Source organism: Eptesicus fuscus, chromosome 20 (assembly GCF_027574615.1).
Source record: "Eptesicus fuscus isolate TK198812 chromosome 20, DD_ASM_mEF_20220401, whole genome shotgun sequence".
NCBI lineage: Eukaryota > Metazoa > Chordata > Mammalia > Chiroptera > Vespertilionidae > Eptesicus > Eptesicus fuscus.
The window spans coordinates 49336843-49356501 of NC_072492.1; the positions used below are offsets into that span (position 1 = coordinate 49336843).

Genomic DNA, 19659 nt, shown 5'->3' on the forward strand with positions numbered 1-19659 from the left:
CGCTGGGTCTGACAGATCTGTGGGAGTAACGGTGCGGCCTTCTGCCCGCTCTGTCGCCCACAGTGGAGAAGGCGGGAGAAGCCTCGCTGTGTTTTCCATTCTCCGGGTCCTGCTGCTTTCCATGAAGGAGATTTGAGAGCACTTTGCAAATACTGCTGTGTCCTGTCTTTAACAGTTTAGAACTTTGAAAGCAACTGGATTTGAGAACGTTAGCCATGCACACAGGTGGCCGATGAGGGCTGGTGTCACCGGGCGGGAGATGGTTCTGACAGGTTCTGCCTTCAGAGCCCCGCCTCCGGGAGGACTGGGCTGGGCTGGGCCCAGTGCAGGGGCAGCCGCCACCTCTGTGGGCTCTGCTCTCGTCCAGCGTGCAGTCCAGTGGGAGGCCTGGTGGCCGGGACCCTGGTGACGGGTCCTGCTGAGGAGCCACCGGTTAGGAAACCTTCGAGAACATCTGAAGGTCGGAGGAGCAGGACCAGCGTCCCTGGAGCGCTGCTGAGCCCGTGTCCCGTTTCCCATCACGCTGGCTCTGGGCAGGCTTCCCCCCCCCTCGCTGTCCCGATACAGTCCCCAGACCACGTCGGATCAGTGTGAGGTGTGCAGCGTGATGCGTTGATGTGAAATGAGCGCCACAAATGTAGTTAACATCCATCACCCCACGGAGTTGCACTTTTTTTTTCTTGTGATGGTAACTTTTAAGTTACTGTTACTCTTAGCAACTTGACAGTGAATGCACGGTACAGAATGGCTCACTGGTCACACGCTGCCCCTCACATCTCCAGGACTGGAAGCTTTCTTAGCTGCTGACAGATGAGGAGACAGCTTCAGTGGCTGGCCAGGGCCGGCCTCGCCTGGCTGCCTCACCTGCTCTCGGTGCAGACTGCCCGGGTCCCACAGCCCTGAGCTGCCCGTGGGTCTGCACAGCCCATCCGCAGCCGCCCACCTCCAGACAAACCCGCTCGTGCCAGGCAGCCAGCAGCACCCAGCCCGGGCTTCCCTAGCTCCGCAGGCCGCTGCAGTCCTTCCAAACCCTCCCCGTTGTCTCCCGCCTCCCTGCCCCTGATCGCTGACCTGGTGCCCTGCGGGGAGTAGACTTCCCCAGACTCCATCCTCGGTGGCCCACGAGTGGGTGGTGGTGGCCCTGGCATTCAAGTCGAGGCCTGTTGATGCGCAGGCTCTCCCGTGGCGCTGCTCTGCACCTGGCTGGGTCTTAGCCTAAGTCGGTGGTCGGCAAACTCATTAGTCCGCAGAGCCAAATATCAGCAGCACAACGATTGAAATTTCTTTTGAGAGCCACATTTTTTAAACTTAAACTTCTTCTAACGCCACTTCTTCAAAATAGACTCGCCCAGGCCGTGGTATTTTGTGGAAGAGCCACACTCAAGGGGCCAAAGAGCCGCATGTGGCTCGTGAGCCGCGGCTTGCCGACCACTGGCCTAAGTGACAGGGTTCCAGGACGGGGGGGGGTGTGGGGGGCGCGTTGTGGATGGGCGGACAACTACGACGCTGGGGAACACTGGCACTGGAGGGGGAGGGAGGCACGAGGGAAGCCGGAGGAGCTCTGCGCTGGGACTGGCCAGGCTGTGCGGCCGCAGCTCTGGTGAGAACTGGACGGGGTGACGGAGCGGCTTTGTCCTGGGAACAGTGGCTGCGCCCCCAGGACTGTGGGAACCAGGCAGGTGTTTACGTCCTTTCAGACCAGGACGGAGCTGAGCGTTGATTCGTTTCCTGACGGGAGCTCTTCCCCTTCCGAGTGCATTGTTTCCTCTTCTGTGGAAAAGGTTAATGCCCTGAGCCCTGAGCCTGGCAGGGCTGCCTGTAACCTAACCTTTTCCGAGGACGAGGACGCCTCGTCACCCCCCCCCCCCAGCAGCCTTCCGGCTCGCGGCTACCTGCAGGGCATGTGGTGTGCTCCCAGGCGGCAGTTACACAACAGCCAGGCCGTGCGTTTCTGTGTTTCCTTCCTGTTACAAAGGGACAGTTTACTCTTAATGCCCCATTGGAACAAGGCCATTTCTGTCTTTACCTCCTTTTCCTTTCCTTCTAGAAGCAAAGAGACCTGTATGATATTATTTACAACCACTTCCTTTTTTTAAAAGTTGCTAATAATAAACAAAATAACCGGTTTCCAACAAAAGCCTCATCTTGTGTTTTTAGGGCTACAGGGAATATAATTATCACTTTCGTCTGGTGAACACATGCATTTTTGGGGTGCATTTTCCAAGTAGAGTAGAAAAGATGAAATGAAACAGCTCCTTTCTAAAGCTGTCCGCGTTAGGAAGGTCCCCGTCGCTGTGTCTGCGTCGCCGTCTCGCTCCTGGCTGTTCGCTGGCAGCGTCTCTACCCAGCACCTGCCCCTGTCACCTCTGAGACGTCCATGTGCAACATGGAACAGTGGCCACTTGGTTGTTCTAATCCTCACCTGAGGATGTTTTTTCCTTGATTTTTGGAGACAGTGGAAGGGAGGCAGAGGGTAGGGAGAGGGAGAGGGAGAGAGGGAGAAACATCGATATGAGAGAGACACATCGATTGGTTGCCTCCCGCACGTGCCCCAGGGATCAAACCTGCAACCCAAGTATGTGCCCTTGACCGGAATCAGTACGTAGGCTGGTGTTCTGACCACTGATTCACACTGGCCAGGGCCACCCCCAAAATGCTGCCTTGTACTTTTTTTTTTTTTAAAGAATCACCAGTGGTGGTTTTGGCAGTAGTTTTCCACCTTTATTTCTTTCTTCTTTTTTTTTTTTAATATATTTTATTGATTTTTTACAGAGAGGAAGAGAGAGGGATAGAGAGTCAGAAACATCGATGAGAGAGAAACATCGATCAGCTGCCTCTTGCACACCCCCCCACTGGGGATGTGCCCGCAACCAAGGTACATGCCCTTGACCGGAATCGAACCTGGGACCCTTGAGTCCGCAGGCCGATGCTCTATCCACTGAGCCAAACCGGTTTCGGCCTGCCTTGTACTTTTTCCTACCCACTCCCAACATACCTCTGCCCCCAGGCAACCATTGATTGGCTGTTGGTATACGTTAGTTTCTCCTAGAATTTTATAGAAATAGAATCATATACTTTTTTTCTTTGCCTAATCTTTGATTCACCATAGTTATCTTGGATTCACTCATGTGTGCATGAATAAATAGTTCATTACATTGTATTGCTAACGAGCGTTCTGTTGGCCGGACATACTATGATATGTTCATTTATATATATTGAAGCAGAAAACATTGCCATTTTTAAAAAGGTAATACTTTTCTTATTTCATAGTACTTTTCTAAGATTTTGGATCTGTTAGAATCGAGTAAAGCCTATAATTTATTTTAAATCTGTATTAATATATGTAAACCAGAAAATAAAGAGGTACTTTTCAGGCTGTCGGGAAAAAAAGGAAAGAAAAGCAGTGACTAACGTTATATTCCAGGCAGAGAACGAACCTAGATCTGTGAATCTTAGAACCAAGACAGGGAGGGTTAAGTAGATGAAGTTGGGGAGAGTTGAGCAGGAAGGGAGTTGGGGTGGGGGGTCCCAGAGGCAGAGTGGGGGCCTGTGGCCTGATGGTGGCCCTGCTGCCTCCGGAAGGTCTTCCGAGAGCCTTGCCCTCGGGGAGCTGCCTTGGGAACGTAACACGTGCTTCCCCGTAAGTTAGCTGTAGGCCGCGGGGAGCTGAGAGCCTGCTTGCTATTTTACAGGTTTACTTTGCCGGAAGTTTCTAACCGGGTGCAGCCTTCTATTCTGCATATAGACAGAAGGTTTTAAACAGCAGAGCCTGTGGCTAAAACAGACTTGAAACTCCTGCCGTGTAATTAGTTTATCCGTAAGGATCAGCGACTCTGGGTTTTAGAAGAATTTATCTTAAGCCACGTTCAGGGCATCTGCCCGGCAGCCAGGCCCGCGACGTTCTTCTGAGGACAGGAGTTAGACGACCGTGTGTGGCTGTCGGGTCAGAATGTTGGTTACAGAACCAGGTTATTCCTTGGGAGCCAGTCGAGAATATCAGAGCTCCTTTTTGAACTTGAAGTGTAGCCAGTGACGCTAAGGCACGGAATTTTAATTGTTCCTTTAACTAAATTTAAATAGCTGCCAGTTTAGACGCGATGGCGCAGGAGCCATCTGCTCGCTGAGTGGAAGAGTGGGCGCTCTCCTCCCTGCTTGCCGTCAAGCTCTCGTCCCCTCCTCCCACTTCCTTTTGGGGCACATGTCCACGGCCCAGTTTGTGTCTAAGGTGCAGGTGGGGTCCCCGCTGTATAATGGAGAACAGTGTAGTTACATACAAATCTATTCAGTGACAGTCCGTGGGCTGTGGGATTCTTTCTGTTTCATTTAAGGGTTTCGTGCCTCACAGTTTTGACTGGTTGGCATCTGAAATAACTTGCATTTCTGTGAGGAAATAATTCCGTGGAACCGGTTGCGGTTCATCTGTTGGATCAGGAGAGGACACCGTGCCGCTGCCTGGGTTGGGCTCGGGGTAAAGCGGCCTCTCCATCTGACGGTTGGGGACATTCAGGCAGTCACGAGCGAAGTGTGTGTAGTTCACGTGTCCGTGTGCACGAAGACGGTGCTAGCGGGCTGGCCCAGCTTTCTCGTTGGCTCACGGGGTTTCTGGGGCTGCCCCTGTGCTGTGAAGGCAGACGTGACCCGGCCACAAAGCGGAAATGCTCACCGCTGCCCTTCCTTACAGAAGACTCCCCCACCGCTCGGGTTCTAAAGGCCTCGTGCAGAGGTCGGCAGCTCCTGACCGCCGGCCCTTGGGTCCAGCAGGAAGGTGCCAGCGGAGTGCGTGGGGTGGCTGGGCGCTTGCGGAGGGTTGAAGGATGCATCTCAGGCAGAGGGGTTTCTGGATTCCGGCGCACGGTGCAGAGCGCTGCGTCCCGAGGCGCCCGAGCCCCGCGGAAACACGGTGGCACTCGGCATTGCCGACCCCGTGCAGCCCCCGCTCCGTGCCACCGCACCGATGCGTCGCTGTGTGCCGGGGGCGGGGTGTCCTGTGTTTGTGCAGCTGGGCTTGAGGATGAGTGGGCACCAGGGAACGGGACATCAGTGCCCAGAGGGGCACGTCCTCACGGATGAGGCCGAGAGAGCACACCCCTCAGCTCAGGGGTCTTACTGTCTCAGCGGGTCACTGTGGACGCAGGTGCTTTTCAGAGTGCCGGCACCTCAGTGTAATATAAAGTCCATTTCTGTGGCCCTGGCGCACCCTGAACACGGGACTGAGGGCTGAAGTGTGGGAACCTCTGGGTGGAGCAGCCGTGGCAGTGCTCAGGCAGCTTCCTCGCACCAGGCAGACGTGGCACCAGCGATCGTCTTCCAGACAGAAGCAGCCTGAGGGCCGCCGCCCCGGCGGGTCTGAGGTCACCGCGAGGCCGTGCCTGCCCGTCTGAAGGGGCTGCTCTAGAAGGCGCGCCGTCAGCCTCTCCCGTCGCGCTGGCGGGCCGCGGAGGTCTGCCTGGAACCGGGGCCTCGTTTGCTCCTGGTCTCGTGCTGGTGTGCACATGGCCGGTCTGACGGGTTGTCAGGGGGTATTGGGATGAATAAGGCTTATCGTGACTAACTAGGTTATAACTGTCCCTTTAAAGGGCTCAGATTTACACATTTTAATTTTTATAAATAGCTCATGAACACATTTGTTCAAAAATAGCATGAATTGGGACCTCAGTTTAGGAGTGGACCGCATCGAAGTTTCTCTGAGAGGAGGTGGGATCGAGCCCACGGAGCACTGAATGGGGTAACCTGAGCGCCAGGGCCTGGTCGCCGGGGGCTGTCACTCTAGCATCCAGATTGAGCCTTGGGGCGCACATGCTCCGTGTTTCCGCAGCGGACCCTGGTGCCCGAAGCTGTTCATGGAGCGGCTTCGGCTCCAGCCGGCATCCCGGTAAGCCGCGTCCTTGGACGGTCTGGGCGGCTTCCCTGGAGCTCGCCCCGCTTTGCTCTGTTCGGTTTTGCTCAGGTTCCTCCACCAGGACAGCCCCCTGCCCCGCTCCCCAGGGCCCCGGGAGGACGCCCTTCCTCAGCAGGCCTTCGGCAGCGCCAGCACCCAGTGATGGCCCCGAGGTCTTGAGCAGTTTTCTCGTCAGCCAGTTCTAGAAGGTTCCCGCCGCCTCGGTCTGCTTTTCCCTGTCCCACAGAGAACGGTGTTGACGTCTTGTCTAGACAGCCATGCCTGCCTTCCACTTGTGCGTTCTCTCGAACCAGCACAGTGTCTGCACACGGCGCGCCCTCGGTACCCATCTGTAATCGTTTAAAATGTCTTTTTATTGATTTCAGAGAGGAGGGGAGAGAGAGAGAGAGAGAGATAGAGAGAGAGAGAGAAACATCCATGATGAGAGAGAATCATTGATTGGCTGCCTCTTGAATCCCCCCTACTGGGGATTGAGCCAGCAACCTGGGCATGTGCCCTTGACCAAAATTGAACCCGGGACCCTTCAGTCCGCAGGCCGACACTCTGTCCGCTCAGCCACACTGGCTAGGCATGATCTGTAATTTTGATCGTGAATGAATTACAGAATTTTAACTCTGAGGGACTTTGGTCAATTTACCACATTTTCTTGATATGTTGTATTTTGGTTGTTTTTGTTTGTTTGGTGTGTTTTTTTTGAGCCACTGGCAACTTCTAAGAGAGACTTAAGGCATAGTTCGTGTTTTCATGTATGGATTTTCCAGAGCAAAACCAGAATTGCTTATAAATGAGTCTACAGCCTGGCCCAGTGCCATAGATATCCAAGTGGGTATATGGAAATCAGCCGGCCTAGCTGGTTGGCTAAATTGGATGGGAATGTAGTTCAATTTAAAGGAAGGTTCTTTATTTTTTTTTTTTTTAAATATATTTTATTGATTTTTTACAGAGAGGAAGAGAGAGGGATAGAGAGCTAGAAACATCGATGAGAGAGAAACATCGATCAGCTGCCTCCTGCACACCCCCCACTGGGGATGTGCCCGCAACCAAGGCACATGCCCTTGACCGGAATCGAACCTGGGACCCTTGAGTCCGCAGGCTGACGCTCTATCCACTGAGCCAAACCGGTTTCGGCAAGGAAGGTTCTTTAAATGGAGTTTCTTTTATATGGGTTTTCCTGGCAGGATGCAATATTAAGCTCATTAATTCTCAAGTTAAAATGTCTTCGCTAAAATATGGTTTTCTTTCGCACAGTACGAGCTTTTAATGTCAGAGTTGCATTCAGAGGTTGACGAAAAAGCTGAAGGCACTGTTGCCAAGCTCCCAAACTGCAGGTTCAGAACCCCTTTTGAAAGACGACGAGTGGGCGAAGAAGGTGGGAGGCAGCGAGTTACCAGAAGGCAGCTCCCCGGGGGCAGGGGGCGGAGGCCGTCTAGTTTGCAGTGGAAGCGCTTGCTGAGTTGCACACACAGGCTGAGCACAGGGCCACAGCGCTCTCTCACAGGCACGTTCCCTTAAGAGGAGACGCCAAGGACATTTCTCCCTCTGCCACGTCCCTCCTGGGAGAGCTGCTGTGTTTGGCCTTTTCTGGATTTCCTAAACGTGCGCGTGGTTAGGAGACGACCTGGTGACATCGCAGAGAATCGGTGGAAGGGAGACATTTGGAAACGAGGCCGCTCTTGCGGTGCGGGGGTAGGAGGCGTGAGAGGGACGGGGCGCCTCGGGGAGGCCCAGACGGGGCGTGAAGTAGGGGAGCTTCAGGTACGCAGCCAGGTTGCCGGCTGCCAGAAACCCGTGCGCGGTCGTTCCGTGGCCTGCACGGTGGCGCCGAGTAAACTGGTCCGGTACCTGTGAGCGTTTCCTAGGAGTGCGGGTGAGTTATATATATAGCAAGTCTTCCTTTAATTCAATAGTTTGTTCCAAGATAATTGTAGGTTCACAGCACGCTAGCATTGTTCACAAGCAGGAAGATGGAGCGGCCGCGCTCTCCCCACCCCCATGGAGGCATCCGGAGAAGCTCGGCGCCCTCCTCTCCCGCCTTCTCCCTGGCAGCCACCAGTATGTTCTCTGTTCCTATAATTTGGTCATTTCAAGAATGTTACAAGAATGTTTAAATCTGTGATCCATTTTGCCCTAGCCGGTTTGGCTCAGTGGATAGAGCGTCGGCCTAAGGACCAAAGGATCCCGGGTTCGATTCCGGTCAAGGGCACATACCTTGGTTGCAGGCTCCTCTCCAGCCCTGGGCCCTCACATTGATGTTTCTCTGTCTTTCCCTCTCTCTTCTGCCCTCTCTAAAAGATCAATGGGAAAATATCCTTGGGTGAGGATTAAAAACAAAAACAGCCCTTCCCGGTTTGGCTCAGTGGATAGAGTGTCTGCCTGCGGACTGAAGGGTCCCAGGTTCGATTCCAGCCAAGGGCACATGCCTGGGTTGCAGGGCTTGATCCCCAGTAGGGGCTGTGCAGAAGGCAGCCTATCAGTGATTCTCTCTCATCATTGGTGTTTCTCTCTCTCTCTCTCCCCCTTCCTCTCTTAAATAATAAAGAAATATATTTTTACAAAAAAGAAAAACAGAAGAACACACACACACACACACACACACACACATACGGAAACCTGTGATCCATTTTGAGTTGATGGTACAATTTGACGGGGTTTCGGTGGAGGCCCATTTCTCGCCTACGGGGTGCCGCTCCTCCGGTGGTTGGTGGGAAGGCTCATCCTCCTCCGTTGGATGGCTGTGCACCTTTGTCAGAGGCATTCGGGCCTGTTCGTGGGGGTTAGTTTATGGCTGTCCGCTCTGTCCGTTGAGCTGGGTGTCTGTCTCTCCGTCAGCCCCACCGGTCTGCCTCGCTGTGGCTTAGACAGTGAGCCTGAGGACCGCGTCCAGCCACCCTCCCGTTGATTTGGGGAGCTACAGATAAAAACCTAGCTGGGATTTGGAGGAATCTTGTGACATTTCTGTGTCCACGTGGGAGAATTGGCCTCTACCGGGTCGAGCCTTCCGGGCCCTGAAGAGCAAACCCAGAGAGTGCCTCTCGGGAGCTGGAGACGGGAAGCCGCGGCCGCGCCGATGCCTCAGGAAGAGGGCTTTCCTCGGGAGCGTGTCTGTGCCACCTCCTCACCCTCTTTCTCCAACGCCCCAGGCCTACGAAAGGAGGTTTCCCACGTGCCCGCTGATCCCGATGTTTGTGGACAGTGACACTGTGAATGAGTTCAGGAGCGAGGACGGGGCCATTCACATCATAGAGAGACGCTGCAAACTGGACATAGACGCCCCCCGGCTGCTGAAAAAGGTGAGCGAGGCCCGGAGGCCCCAGCCCTGAGGGGAGCGTGCGCACCCCGGCTGCTGCTGCTGCTGCGACGGGGCGGCGCTAACGCACCCTTCTCTCTGCTTCTCTTTCAAGATCGCGGGCGTTGACTACGTGTATTTCGTCCAGAAAAACTCACTGAACTCCCGGGAGCGCACTCTGCACATTGAGGCCCACAACGAGACGTTCGCCAACCGGGTCATCATTAAGGAGCACTGCTGCTACACCGTGAGTCGCCGGCGCTTTCCCAGCGCCCTGGGCTGAGGGCCCCTCTCGCGGGTGGGCGGCGGGCAGGTGTGGGTTACTCAGAGAGGAGGCGGCAGTGCTGCCTCGGCCTGTGTGTGAGTTTGCTGTGCTGGCCCCCTCCGCCTTCAGATGTCTACGAAGACTCACGACACTGGGACCGCCGAGTGGCGCCGAGTGCATTGAGTGCCCTACAGCTTCACGCTGACCACCGTTTCCAGAACTTTCCCTCCCAGATCGTTAGAATAACCCCCTGGGTCTCCCGCTCCTCCCCACCCTCCTATAGAAACAGCCCTGAGTCCCGAGCCACCCACCGACAGTGTGTCAGATCACGTGACGCGGCACAGACCCAGCAGGGACTTGGCTTGGCACTCAGAGGTCGGACCTCTGCGGCCCGCCTGCCTCGTGCACAGCCCCGCTCCGTCTGCCGGTCTGCCGTCTGCGCCGTACACGGCCTCGCAGGGGCCTTTGCCCCGGGGCTCCCCTGCCAGCAGCCCCCCCCCCCCCCCCCCCCCCCCCGCGCTCCTCCAGCCTTTGCTGACCGCCCTCCCTGATGACGCCAGCCCTGAATATTTTAGAAATAGTATTTTGGTCTTTTCGTGATTTTGAACCTCTCTGGAATTTTTCCATCTGCTACTTTCATGATAATAACATTATTTAGTAAAACAAGTTTTTTCTTATGCTGACTAGTTGATTGAGGGGCAGACGGATGATATTCTCAGTTATCAGTTAGTTAATGTAATTTTTTCTCAACCTAAAGGTTCACCCTGAAAATGAAGATTGGACCTGTTTTGAACAGTCTGCAAGTTTAGATATTAAGTCTTTCTTTGGTTTTGAAAGTACAGTGGAGAAAATTGCAATGAAACAATATACCAGCAACATTAAAAAGGTGAGTCTGTCTTGGAGTTTTATGGAAAAGGGGGGGCAGGCATCCCCGGGATGATTGGTGCTGGCGGGCTTTCTGGGAGGCTGGGAATGGGGTACTCAGGGGTCCCAGCCATTTCTCCGGGGCAGTGGTCGGCAAACTGCGGCTCGCGAGCCACATGCAGCTTGAGAGCCGCGGTTTGCTACTCTGTTGACTAATGAGTTTGCCGACTACTGCTCTGGGGGAACTGCTCTGACCTTCCCCGTGCCTTAGATCCCTGGGAGTGGGAGGCGTAGGTTGGGGCGCCCAGAATGCTGGCTGCCAGTGAGGTGAGCAGGAGCATGTGGCCATGGGCTGGGACTTGCTGGGAAGGTGAGAGCTGGGGTGAGGCAGGAGCACTCACGTCCAGCAGCGGCCCCGGTGCCCGCCAGGATCTGCGGCTGGACGTGCGCACCCGGAAGAGGCACTTCCCAGGCGCTCGGGGTCCAGCCTTGGGTCGTCGGCTCATCTGCATGGAAGAACTTTCCTTCTCGTTCTTTTTTTTTAAATATAGTTTTTAGAAAAACATACTGTTACTGATTTCAGAGAGAGAGAAACATCAGTGATGCGAGAGAATCTTTGATCGACTGCCTCCTGCACGCCCCACACTGGGGATCAAGCCCGCAACCTGGGCATGTGCCCTTGGCCGGGATCGAACCCGGGACCCTTCAGTCTGCAGGCCGACGCTCTATCCCCTGAGCCCCACCGGCCGGGGCTCCTTCCCGTTCTCTTGCTGCTGTTCATTGTTGTGGAGGTTTGGTTTTGGACTGTACCATATGGGGTTCTGAGGGCTTTTGAAGGCTTGTTTCATTTGGGGCTTTGGAAAGAATTTGGATTGAGACACAAAGCACGTATTGTGTCCAAGTGCGGCAAAGCAGTGCTTCTAATTAGTCATGAAGATTCTGTCTCTTTAGATAGCACTTCCTAGACCTTTGGAGAAGAGGAAGTGAAATGTGAAAAACAAAAACGCAAAGGCATTTGACTTCCCCTCTTTATCCTGCAGCAGTTCAGTTTTTGTTAGTGTTGTAAAAGCCTGTGAGGGATGAGCGATTTGGATGTTGAATGCGTGCTCACCTTACGTTGGTTTTGTTTTAAAGGGAAAGGAAATAATCGAGTACTACCTTCACCAGCTGGAGGAGGAGGGCATCACCTTCGTGCCCCGCTGGACGCCGCCGCCCCTGGCGCCCTCGGCGGAGACGGCCGCGTCGTGCAGGAAACGAGCAGCATCACTGGCCTCGGTGGCCCCAGAGGCTGCGCAGAAGGAAGGGCTGAGCAGCGAGGCCCTCAGCAGCCCGAGCGGGGCCTCTGAGCCCGCCGCGGGGACCCCCGACGGTGGGTGCATTCTGAGAGCGGCACTAGCCAGGGCCCTGCCCATCACTTCCTGTCCGGTGACTCTGCCTCTTGTAGTTCCCGGAGGCCGTTAGACGTCACGTAGGAAGAGACGCAGCTCTCACAGGCCCCTTCCTCCAGCTTATGCAGCTCTTCATGGTGCTGTTCTCTCAGATGACCCTCAGTCTTGTCTGGAATGGGCGGAAGGTTGTGTGAGGTTATGACACCAGAAATGTCTTCCGCTTACGTTAGCTGATCGCACCTCAGTGGATGCAGGGCAGCACCTCACGGTGCTAACACAGCTCTGTGCTCATCGCTTCGTGCTCACTGTGCTCGCTGTTCTAAGCACTTCCTGAGCACCCCTCTCACCCTGCGCCTGGGGGTAGGGAATGCTCCACGGGGGCACCGAGCCGCGGAGGAACCTGCGTGGAGTCACACAGCTGTCCGTGGCTGGGCTGGCAGCAGAGCCGTGGCTGGCTCCAGGCTGCGTCAGCGGGACTGTGCGTGCGCACATACACCCCCCCACACACACACACCTTTGTCATTTCTCAGAGTGAAGCCCGTTGTAAAATAAGAAAACGCAAGACAATTCCGCCTCCGGGGAGCCTTGTCAGATGTTGGTCTTTACCTGTCTCTGCATTCTCTGAGCTCAGCTGTGCCTTTCGCTGCTTCAGCCGGTGGCGGTGTGTCCCTGGTTTGGGGCTACGCCCTCTTTGGCCCCTTGTGCATTTTTCTTTGCTGCACTTCATTTTCTGCCTCATTTTTGCAGTTTATGCTACTTAGCATGAAAAAGATTTCTGGTATTCTTGAACACAGCTCTGCTTAAAACAGGTTTAGATCCATTTGTTTCATTTCATAGTTATAGACCATGTAAGTTCTCTTTATGTAATTTTTAATGAAAAGGCATTGAATACCTGTAATGGCCATTGTTCTGCCATGAGTAGTGCTGACATTTTGCAAATTGAGGGGACCTGCTGGCAACTAGGGGGTAGAATAGATCCAGCTCGTTACCTGGGCTGGGTCAGTGATGGGGTTTCTAAGGCTGCCCTCGGGGCATCCTGGGGTGGCCGGGTGCCCTCTGGAGCCCTGCGGAGTCCCTGAGTCCTGAGACTGGACCACACACCCGTAGCTTCACTGAGCAGGGCCCTGTGGCATCGAGTTCCGGTGTGCTGGTTGTAACCGATGGCACGTGACTTCCGTTGCAGACAAGCTGGACGCAGACTACATCAAGAGGTATCTGGGCGACCTGACTCCGCTGCAGGAGAGCTGCCTGATCCGGCTGCGCCAGTGGCTCCAGGAAACCCACAAGGGCAAGGTGAGAGTCGGCCGCGTGTGCTGGGGGAGCCGTGGGCCTGGTCCCGCCCACCGCTGCTCAGAGTCACTGTCCCGCCTGCCACAGCTGGGGCTGCCCTTCCAACTAAAAGCCGTGCATCGGGGTCTGCGTGGCACCGGTCCCCTGGCGGGCTGTGGTGCCCTTTTCCCGGGTTTTACAGAGAATGGTCTCGCTTGAAAATAGTGACACGTCTAGAAGGTTTGGAAGGAGTTCACAAATTGTTCAGAGATTAGAAATGAGCTTTGATTTTGGTAGAATTTTGGCCTCATAAGGAACCAGGTTTTATAATAAGCCTCATGCTAATGGGGTCTGGAAGCGTGCAGAGGCACGCTTGTGTGTCTGGTCACACTGGCGTTACTTAGGAAAGGGAACCCAGGGCCACAATGACTGGTTGCCTCCCGCATGCGCCCGACCAGGGCTGGTTGGGCTGGGGATCGAGCCTGCAACCAAGGTACATGCCCTTGACTGGAATTGAACCTGGACCCTTCAGCCCGTGGGCCGCTGCTCTATCTACTGAGCCACACCAGCCAGCACCAGCCCACTCGTGATACGAAGTGAGCGTTTGAGAGTCTTGCCCTTGGTAACTTGGGTTTTTCCGTAGCAACTTCCAGCATTGCTTACAGCACCTCTTCTCTCCATAGATCCCCAAAGATGAGCATATTCTCCGGTTCTTACGCGCCCGGGACTTCAATATCGACAAAGCCAGAGAGATCATGTGTCAGTCGCTGACCTGGCGCAAGCAGCACCAGGTGGACTACATCCTCGAAACCTGGAACCCCCCCCAGGTCCTGCAGGACTACTACGCGGGTGGCTGGCACCACCACGACAAAGGTAGCGAGGGGCGTGCGCTCGGGACGGGCTTAGAGGGAGACCTCCTCCCATGGGGCGGGTGGGCCCTGGAGGGCGTCATCCCTCCCCTCCCGCAGCCTGAACACACTGGTGCCCATTCACCACGCGGCGTGCACTCCTGAGTCCCCGGAAACCCCCCGGAGCCTGAGGCAGGGCCGGGCTGTGCTTCCTCCTCAGGCCTCACGGTGCCTGGGCAAGGCCCTTGGTTCCTCTGAATTACATGGAGTTTGGGGCGTAAAGCCAGAGGCTGAGGGCAGCTTTGAGGAGCACAGTGCTGGGGGCACAGCCAGGATCCCACCTCAGAGCAGGGAGAGCGGCAGCTTTGGTGGGGGGGGGAGGGAGGTAGCAAAAACAAGCCGAGGCCAGCGGCCACCTAAACCAGGGACGAGTGTGAGCCCTCGTGGCTGCTGGGGACATGGGCCATCAGGCCGTCTCCATCTGTGCAGCTGGCTCCTGGGGACCGGGCTGTCCCCGTGCCGAAGTCCTCCCAGGTCCCGTCCACGAGGCCTCCACTGTCGAAGCAGAGCCAGCGTGTGTCTACACAGTCCTGTTACCTGGTTCTCGGGCGGGAGGGAAGGACGCTGGCTTTCTCAGACCCTGACGGGGCGTTGTCGGCCGCCTGTGGAGTGAAGACGAACCAGGGCTGCTCCTGGGAAAGCTGTCTGTGGGGGAGGCCGCCCTGCTGCTGGGGGCGGAGCTCTGCTCAGCCCGGAGTGAAGTGAGGAGCCGAGCCCTGTGCCCAGGGGCACCCCTCTTCCGCCACCTGCTGAGCTGCTCTGTCAGCGGCTTTTGTTTCCTTTCTGCCATTTTTGGGAAGAGAGTGGGGGCTCCTGTACACACAGCAGCTGCTGCTCAGTGGGACAGGGCTTGAAGCTCGTCCCGAGTACGAGGGCGCGTTCCTTTCGGCCTCCCGCACACGGCACCGCGTGTAATCGCCTGCCTTCCTCCCGCAGACGGGCGGCCCCTCTACGTGCTCAGGCTGGGACAGATGGACACCAAAGGCCTGGTGAGGGCCCTCGGGGAGGAGGCCCTGCTCAGATACGTAAGTGCTCGGCCCGCGCCGGCCACAGCGGGATTGGGGTTTTACAGTCGTCCCGTCACAGCAAGCACGTGCCGCTTTTGTCATCAGGAAGGAAAAGCTGTTATTACGTGTGAGAAATGTCAAAGGCGGCCACGGGAGTTATAAAAATGTTTTTCCCGGGGAAGCATTGACCCAAAGGTCACCAGAGCCACTCGGGTGGCCACTGGGCGCCGAGTCCGAGTCCTCTCTGACCTCCCCCACCCTGACTCTCCTTTCGAGAGTCTCTCACCCGCCCTCTCACAGTGGTCTTCCCACCGGCGCCGCCTCGACCCGGGCTCCTGCATCTTCTGCCTCAACTAGTCAGTCTCCTTCCCCTCCCGGCTCGGCTCGCCCCTCCTCTGCAGCCTCCACAGTGGGCAGTTACGGGGAGAGCAATACGATCCCTCAATCAAACAAACAAAGCTTTAAAAGGCACATCGTAACCCAGTGATCCTAAAACACCCAATGCTGGCGCTCTGTTGTGGGCTCAGCCCGCCTGCGTGTGCTTATACGGCCGTGCAAGCGTATCCACGCACACGCACATGCGCACAAAAAGATAGACCGTAGGGGTGTGGACGGCCGCTTGTACGGGGGTAGGTTTGTCATCCAAACGGCGTTCCTCTGGCCGTGCTTCCGGTCCGCCTGACCCCGCCCTTTCCCTGGGCTGGTAGGTGTGTCGTCCCCCACTCGGCGGCCACGTACCCCCCACAGCAGGCATGCACGCCCGTGACCCCACTCGGGGTACTGTCCCTAGCCTCAGAGGACAGCACTCACTCTCTTCAGAGGGAGACGTGTCGGGGACGTGCTGTGGGTGTCAGAAAACCTAAACAGACGCCGTGGGCTTGCGTGCTCACCCCAGTGCGCCGTGTCAGTGATGCCGGTGTCACCTCCTGGCTAACGGGCGTTTCCGTGGCCTCTCATGCGTAGGTCCTGTCCATCAACGAGGAAGGGCTGAGACGCTGTGAAGAAAACACCAAGGTCTTCGGCCGGCCCATCAGGTAGGCGTGCGGCCGAGTCTTCCTTCGGCTGGTGGACGTGGTGTTTCTAACCCCTCAGTGGCTTGGCCAGGCTGGTTACCTGCATGGTCCTTGAGAGCCCAGGTTTGCCGATTAGGGTTAGTCTGGGTTTTTAATTTTGGGGGGTGGGGTAGGGGAGGCGTGCGAGCTTCAAAAATTAGTGTGTGCTCCTAAATCGTACTGCTAGTTCTGGCGAACGGTTATGGGGGATGGAGGGCGGAGCAGGTGCGGCAGAGGGTCCAGTAGGACGGTTATGGGGGATGGAGGGCTGAGCAGGTGCGGGCAGAGGGTCCAGTAGAACGGTTATGGGGAATGGAGGGCGGAGCAGGTGCGGGCAGAGGGCCCAGTAGAACAGTTATGGGGGATGGAGGGCGGAGCAGGTGCGGGCAGAGGGCCCACCGGAGGGAAGCTCCGAAGGTAGGACTCCAAGGCTGGTTCCCGCCGCAGCCTCAGATCCGAGACAGCGCTCGGCTCCGGGACACTCGGAGAGCTCCCCGCAGCTCGTGCCCTACTTGCTGGTCGCTGAGCACGTTCGGCCGAGGGCTAGGCATTGCCCGTTAGCCACCGGCGCTCTGGGAGTGCAGGGCGGGGGCCCACGCTGACCGTGTGCCTTTACAAGCAGGTACAAGTCTAGTGCATAGCCTGTCATTCTGAAAACGGACATTTCTTGAAAATGGTGTAAATGACTAAGTTATAATATCAAGAATAAAGAGCGATAGCTGTGGGACCCAGCGTGCCTGCCGCGTGTGCGTCTGTGGAGTAACGCGTCTGCGCCCCCGCAGCTCGTGGACCTGCCTGGTGGACCTGGAGGGACTGAACATGCGCCACCTGTGGAGGCCCGGCGTCAAGGCCCTGCTGCGCATCATCGAGGTGGTGGAGGCCAACTACCCCGAGACGCTGGGCCGCCTGCTGATCCTGCGGGCTCCCCGCGTGTTTCCTGTCCTCTGGACGCTGGTGGGTTGGAGGCTGTTCCCTGTCCGCCCGACTGTGCCGCCAGGTCCTGGCTGGTTAGAAAAACACGTGGTCAGGGCACGACATAACGTTTCTCCAGTTGTGAGGGGAAGAAAGGGCTCCGGGGTGTCCCCGTGCCGTGCACATGGACCTTACAAAAGGGTGTCAGACTCCCTTTCCCCACTCACGGCATCACGTTGTCACTCAGCCTCTGGAAGCCGGATGGCCACGCAGAGGTGACTGCCGGCTCTCTCACCCACAGGTCAGCCCGTTCATCGACGACAACACCAGGAGGAAGTTCCTCATTTACGCGGGGAACGACTACCAGGGCCCCGGCGGCCTGCTGGACTACATCGACAGGGAGGTCATCCCCGACTTCCTGGGGGGAGAGTGCATGGTGCGTGCGCGGCAAGTCCTGCCCGTTCGGCTACTTACGGGGGCGGGGGGGTGGGGGGCGGGGGTCTGTCTGCACAAGTGGTTTTCAGAATTCTAGTTTGGATCATTGGTTTCCGTTTCTGTTATGTTGGGCTGCCATCTCTCTGACCCACCGCTCAGGTAGTTTTTGGTAACGTGCACATTTCCTCATTGTTGAACACAAAGGGAACTGGCTGCGGAGTCTAATCTAATTGCAGCTCGCTCTGTTCCTCCGCTTTGTGTGAGTCAGGTGCTGTTCATTTTGTTCATTAGATTCCCCGTATGAGTGAAATCATAAAGTACTCGTCTTTCTGAATCAGATTTCTTAGCGGTTTTGGAGGAGCTGTGTGTTTTTTTAAAGCACTATTAAAAAAACCAACGTTATTTTCAAAAAGATGTGCCCATTGATAGTAAATCAGGATGACATTTTAAAGAGGATAAATCCTACTCTTTCATGTAATTTGGGATTTTTAATGCATTGAGTTGCTCCTCCCCGTCTGTGCCCTGAGCTGTGAGGAGGGAGTTGGGATGTGTGATTCCCTGAGGACCGTGCAGCCGGGGGCTCGCCTGCCTGTGAGCGGGGAGGGCACCGCAGCTGCAGAGGCCCGGGGACCGGAGAGGGCGTGGCTCCGGGAGTCAGGCCCCTAGAGGAAGGCTCTCATCCTTCCTCGCAGAGAAAGTTGTCTTTTCCAGGTGGGTACACCTGGGCTCGACACACGTGCTGAGCTGATGAGTTGGGGTCTAGGCAAATCTTTGTGGCTGGTGAGAGGAATTGAGGCAGCATTCACATTCCCTCCGAGCTCCGCAGTCCTGCCGTAGGGAGGGCAGGTGCACCCCAGTGCCGTGCAGGGGCACGTCCGCTACAGGGCCCGGACCTCCCGGTGCCCGTGACCTCGCCCCAAGGTCAGACAGTAGAAGCCCGCCCGCGACCTGTGTTCCACGGGCGGACCCTCAGGCGGTCGCTCCAGTGAGAAGCTCGTGGGAGCAGAAGGCAGCTCCCGGCCCGTGGAGGCTCGTGTCCCTGACCACCAGGCTGCGTTCAGGTGGGAGGCCCTGGAGCTGAGGGAGGGCCCACCGGGCCCACCCTCCCCACCCTCCCCACCCTGGCCCTCGGGCTTCCTCTCCGTGCTCTGCTGGTGTCCGGGCTGGTGTGCAAGAGGCGGCCCTCCCCCCCTGCTGCTGCACAAGAGGGTGTGACCGCCCGGCCGGGCCAAGTCTAACGAGACGGCATGGCCAGGACAGTGTCCATCATGTTTGTTCCTGGGGTCGCCTCCCAGCGCTGATTTCACAGGAAGCACGGGGTTTGTGAGCTGCGGGATGAAGTCGTCGTGTCGAGGTGAACTAGGAAGCTTGCGAACGCACTTCATTCCCCGCAGCCTGTTCTAGAGAGGCAGCCCCGAAGCCCCCCTTCCCAAGAAGCTGTGCGCCAGGGGCTTTGGCTGAGTGACGGCAGTCATGTGACGGGCAGTGGACACGGAGCGTCCGTCATCGGTCACGTACCTGGACCGCAATTACAGAAACGAAGGGAGTGCCTGTGGCTGCTGAGGATCACCCCTTTCCTAACGCCACGCTTCCCTCCGCGGGCAGTGTGAACACCCGTCATTCGCACACAAACCCGCGCTCGTAATTGAGTCCAGAACCCCGTACACGTTAGTGCGAGTTCCGTGGTAACTCGGCTTCCACTCGTTCTCATTGGCTTACAGCCAGACGGCGTGTACGGAGTTCTAGGAGTCAGTGGCCAAGCTGCGGGCTCCACGCACCGCCAGCTCCCGCTTCCCCAGCAGCTGCGGAGGCGGCCTGCCAGGCGGGGGGCCCTCGATCGGCAGGGTCAACACGCGGTGCTTGCTCAGCTTTGCCGGTGTTTGCTTTGCAGTGTGAAGTGCCGGAGGGCGGGCTGGTCCCCAAGTCCCTGTACCGGACTGCGGAGGAGCTGGAGAACGAGGACCTCAAGCTCTGGACCGAGACCATCTACCAGTCCGCCAGCGTCTTCAAAGGAGCCCCGCACGAGGTGCGCCGGGGCGGGGCTGCCCCTCCCCCGGGCGGTCAGGGTCCTCCCGCAGCCGCAGGGGACGGAGGGCAGGGGCGTGGTCTCCAGACGGTGGTTGAGCAGGCGCCTCGGCGGCGAGGGAGCTGCGGTGGGTCCCCTTGCGCTCGGAGGTTGACTCCTGGCGTCAGTCTGTTTAGGATTACACGTTTCATTTTGTGTTTTACTGGCTGGGTTTGGTTGTTTATGTTAAAAGGGGTTTCCCCATTTTGGTTGGCCCAGTGGAGTGAGGGGCAGTTCCCCCTCTGCTGTCGCGTCGTGGGGCAGGAGCGTCCTGTCCTTCACACGCACTGTCCTGAGGCCGCGGGGTGC

General features: G+C 56.9%; 1 protein-coding gene across 3 annotated transcripts in view; it reads left to right on the forward strand.

Annotated features, from left to right (window-relative positions):
* SEC14L1 (SEC14 like lipid binding 1) overlaps nt 1–19659 on the forward strand; it is a 41777-nt gene that overhangs the window by 8555 nt on the left and 13563 nt on the right. For all 3 annotated transcript variants that reach the window (XM_054709046.1, XM_054709045.1, XM_054709044.1), the window contains 11 exons: nt 9040–9189; nt 9301–9432; nt 10208–10336; nt 11449–11683; nt 12886–12995; nt 13655–13844; nt 14816–14904; nt 15850–15920; nt 16721–16892; nt 17152–17286; nt 19177–19311. In XM_054709046.1, coding sequence (XP_054565021.1) covers nt 9040–9189; nt 9301–9432; nt 10208–10336; nt 11449–11683; nt 12886–12995; nt 13655–13844; nt 14816–14904; nt 15850–15920; nt 16721–16892; nt 17152–17286; nt 19177–19311 — 1548 coding nt within the window. The remainder of the gene's footprint in view (nt 1–9039; nt 9190–9300; nt 9433–10207; nt 10337–11448; nt 11684–12885; nt 12996–13654; nt 13845–14815; nt 14905–15849; nt 15921–16720; nt 16893–17151; nt 17287–19176; nt 19312–19659) is intronic.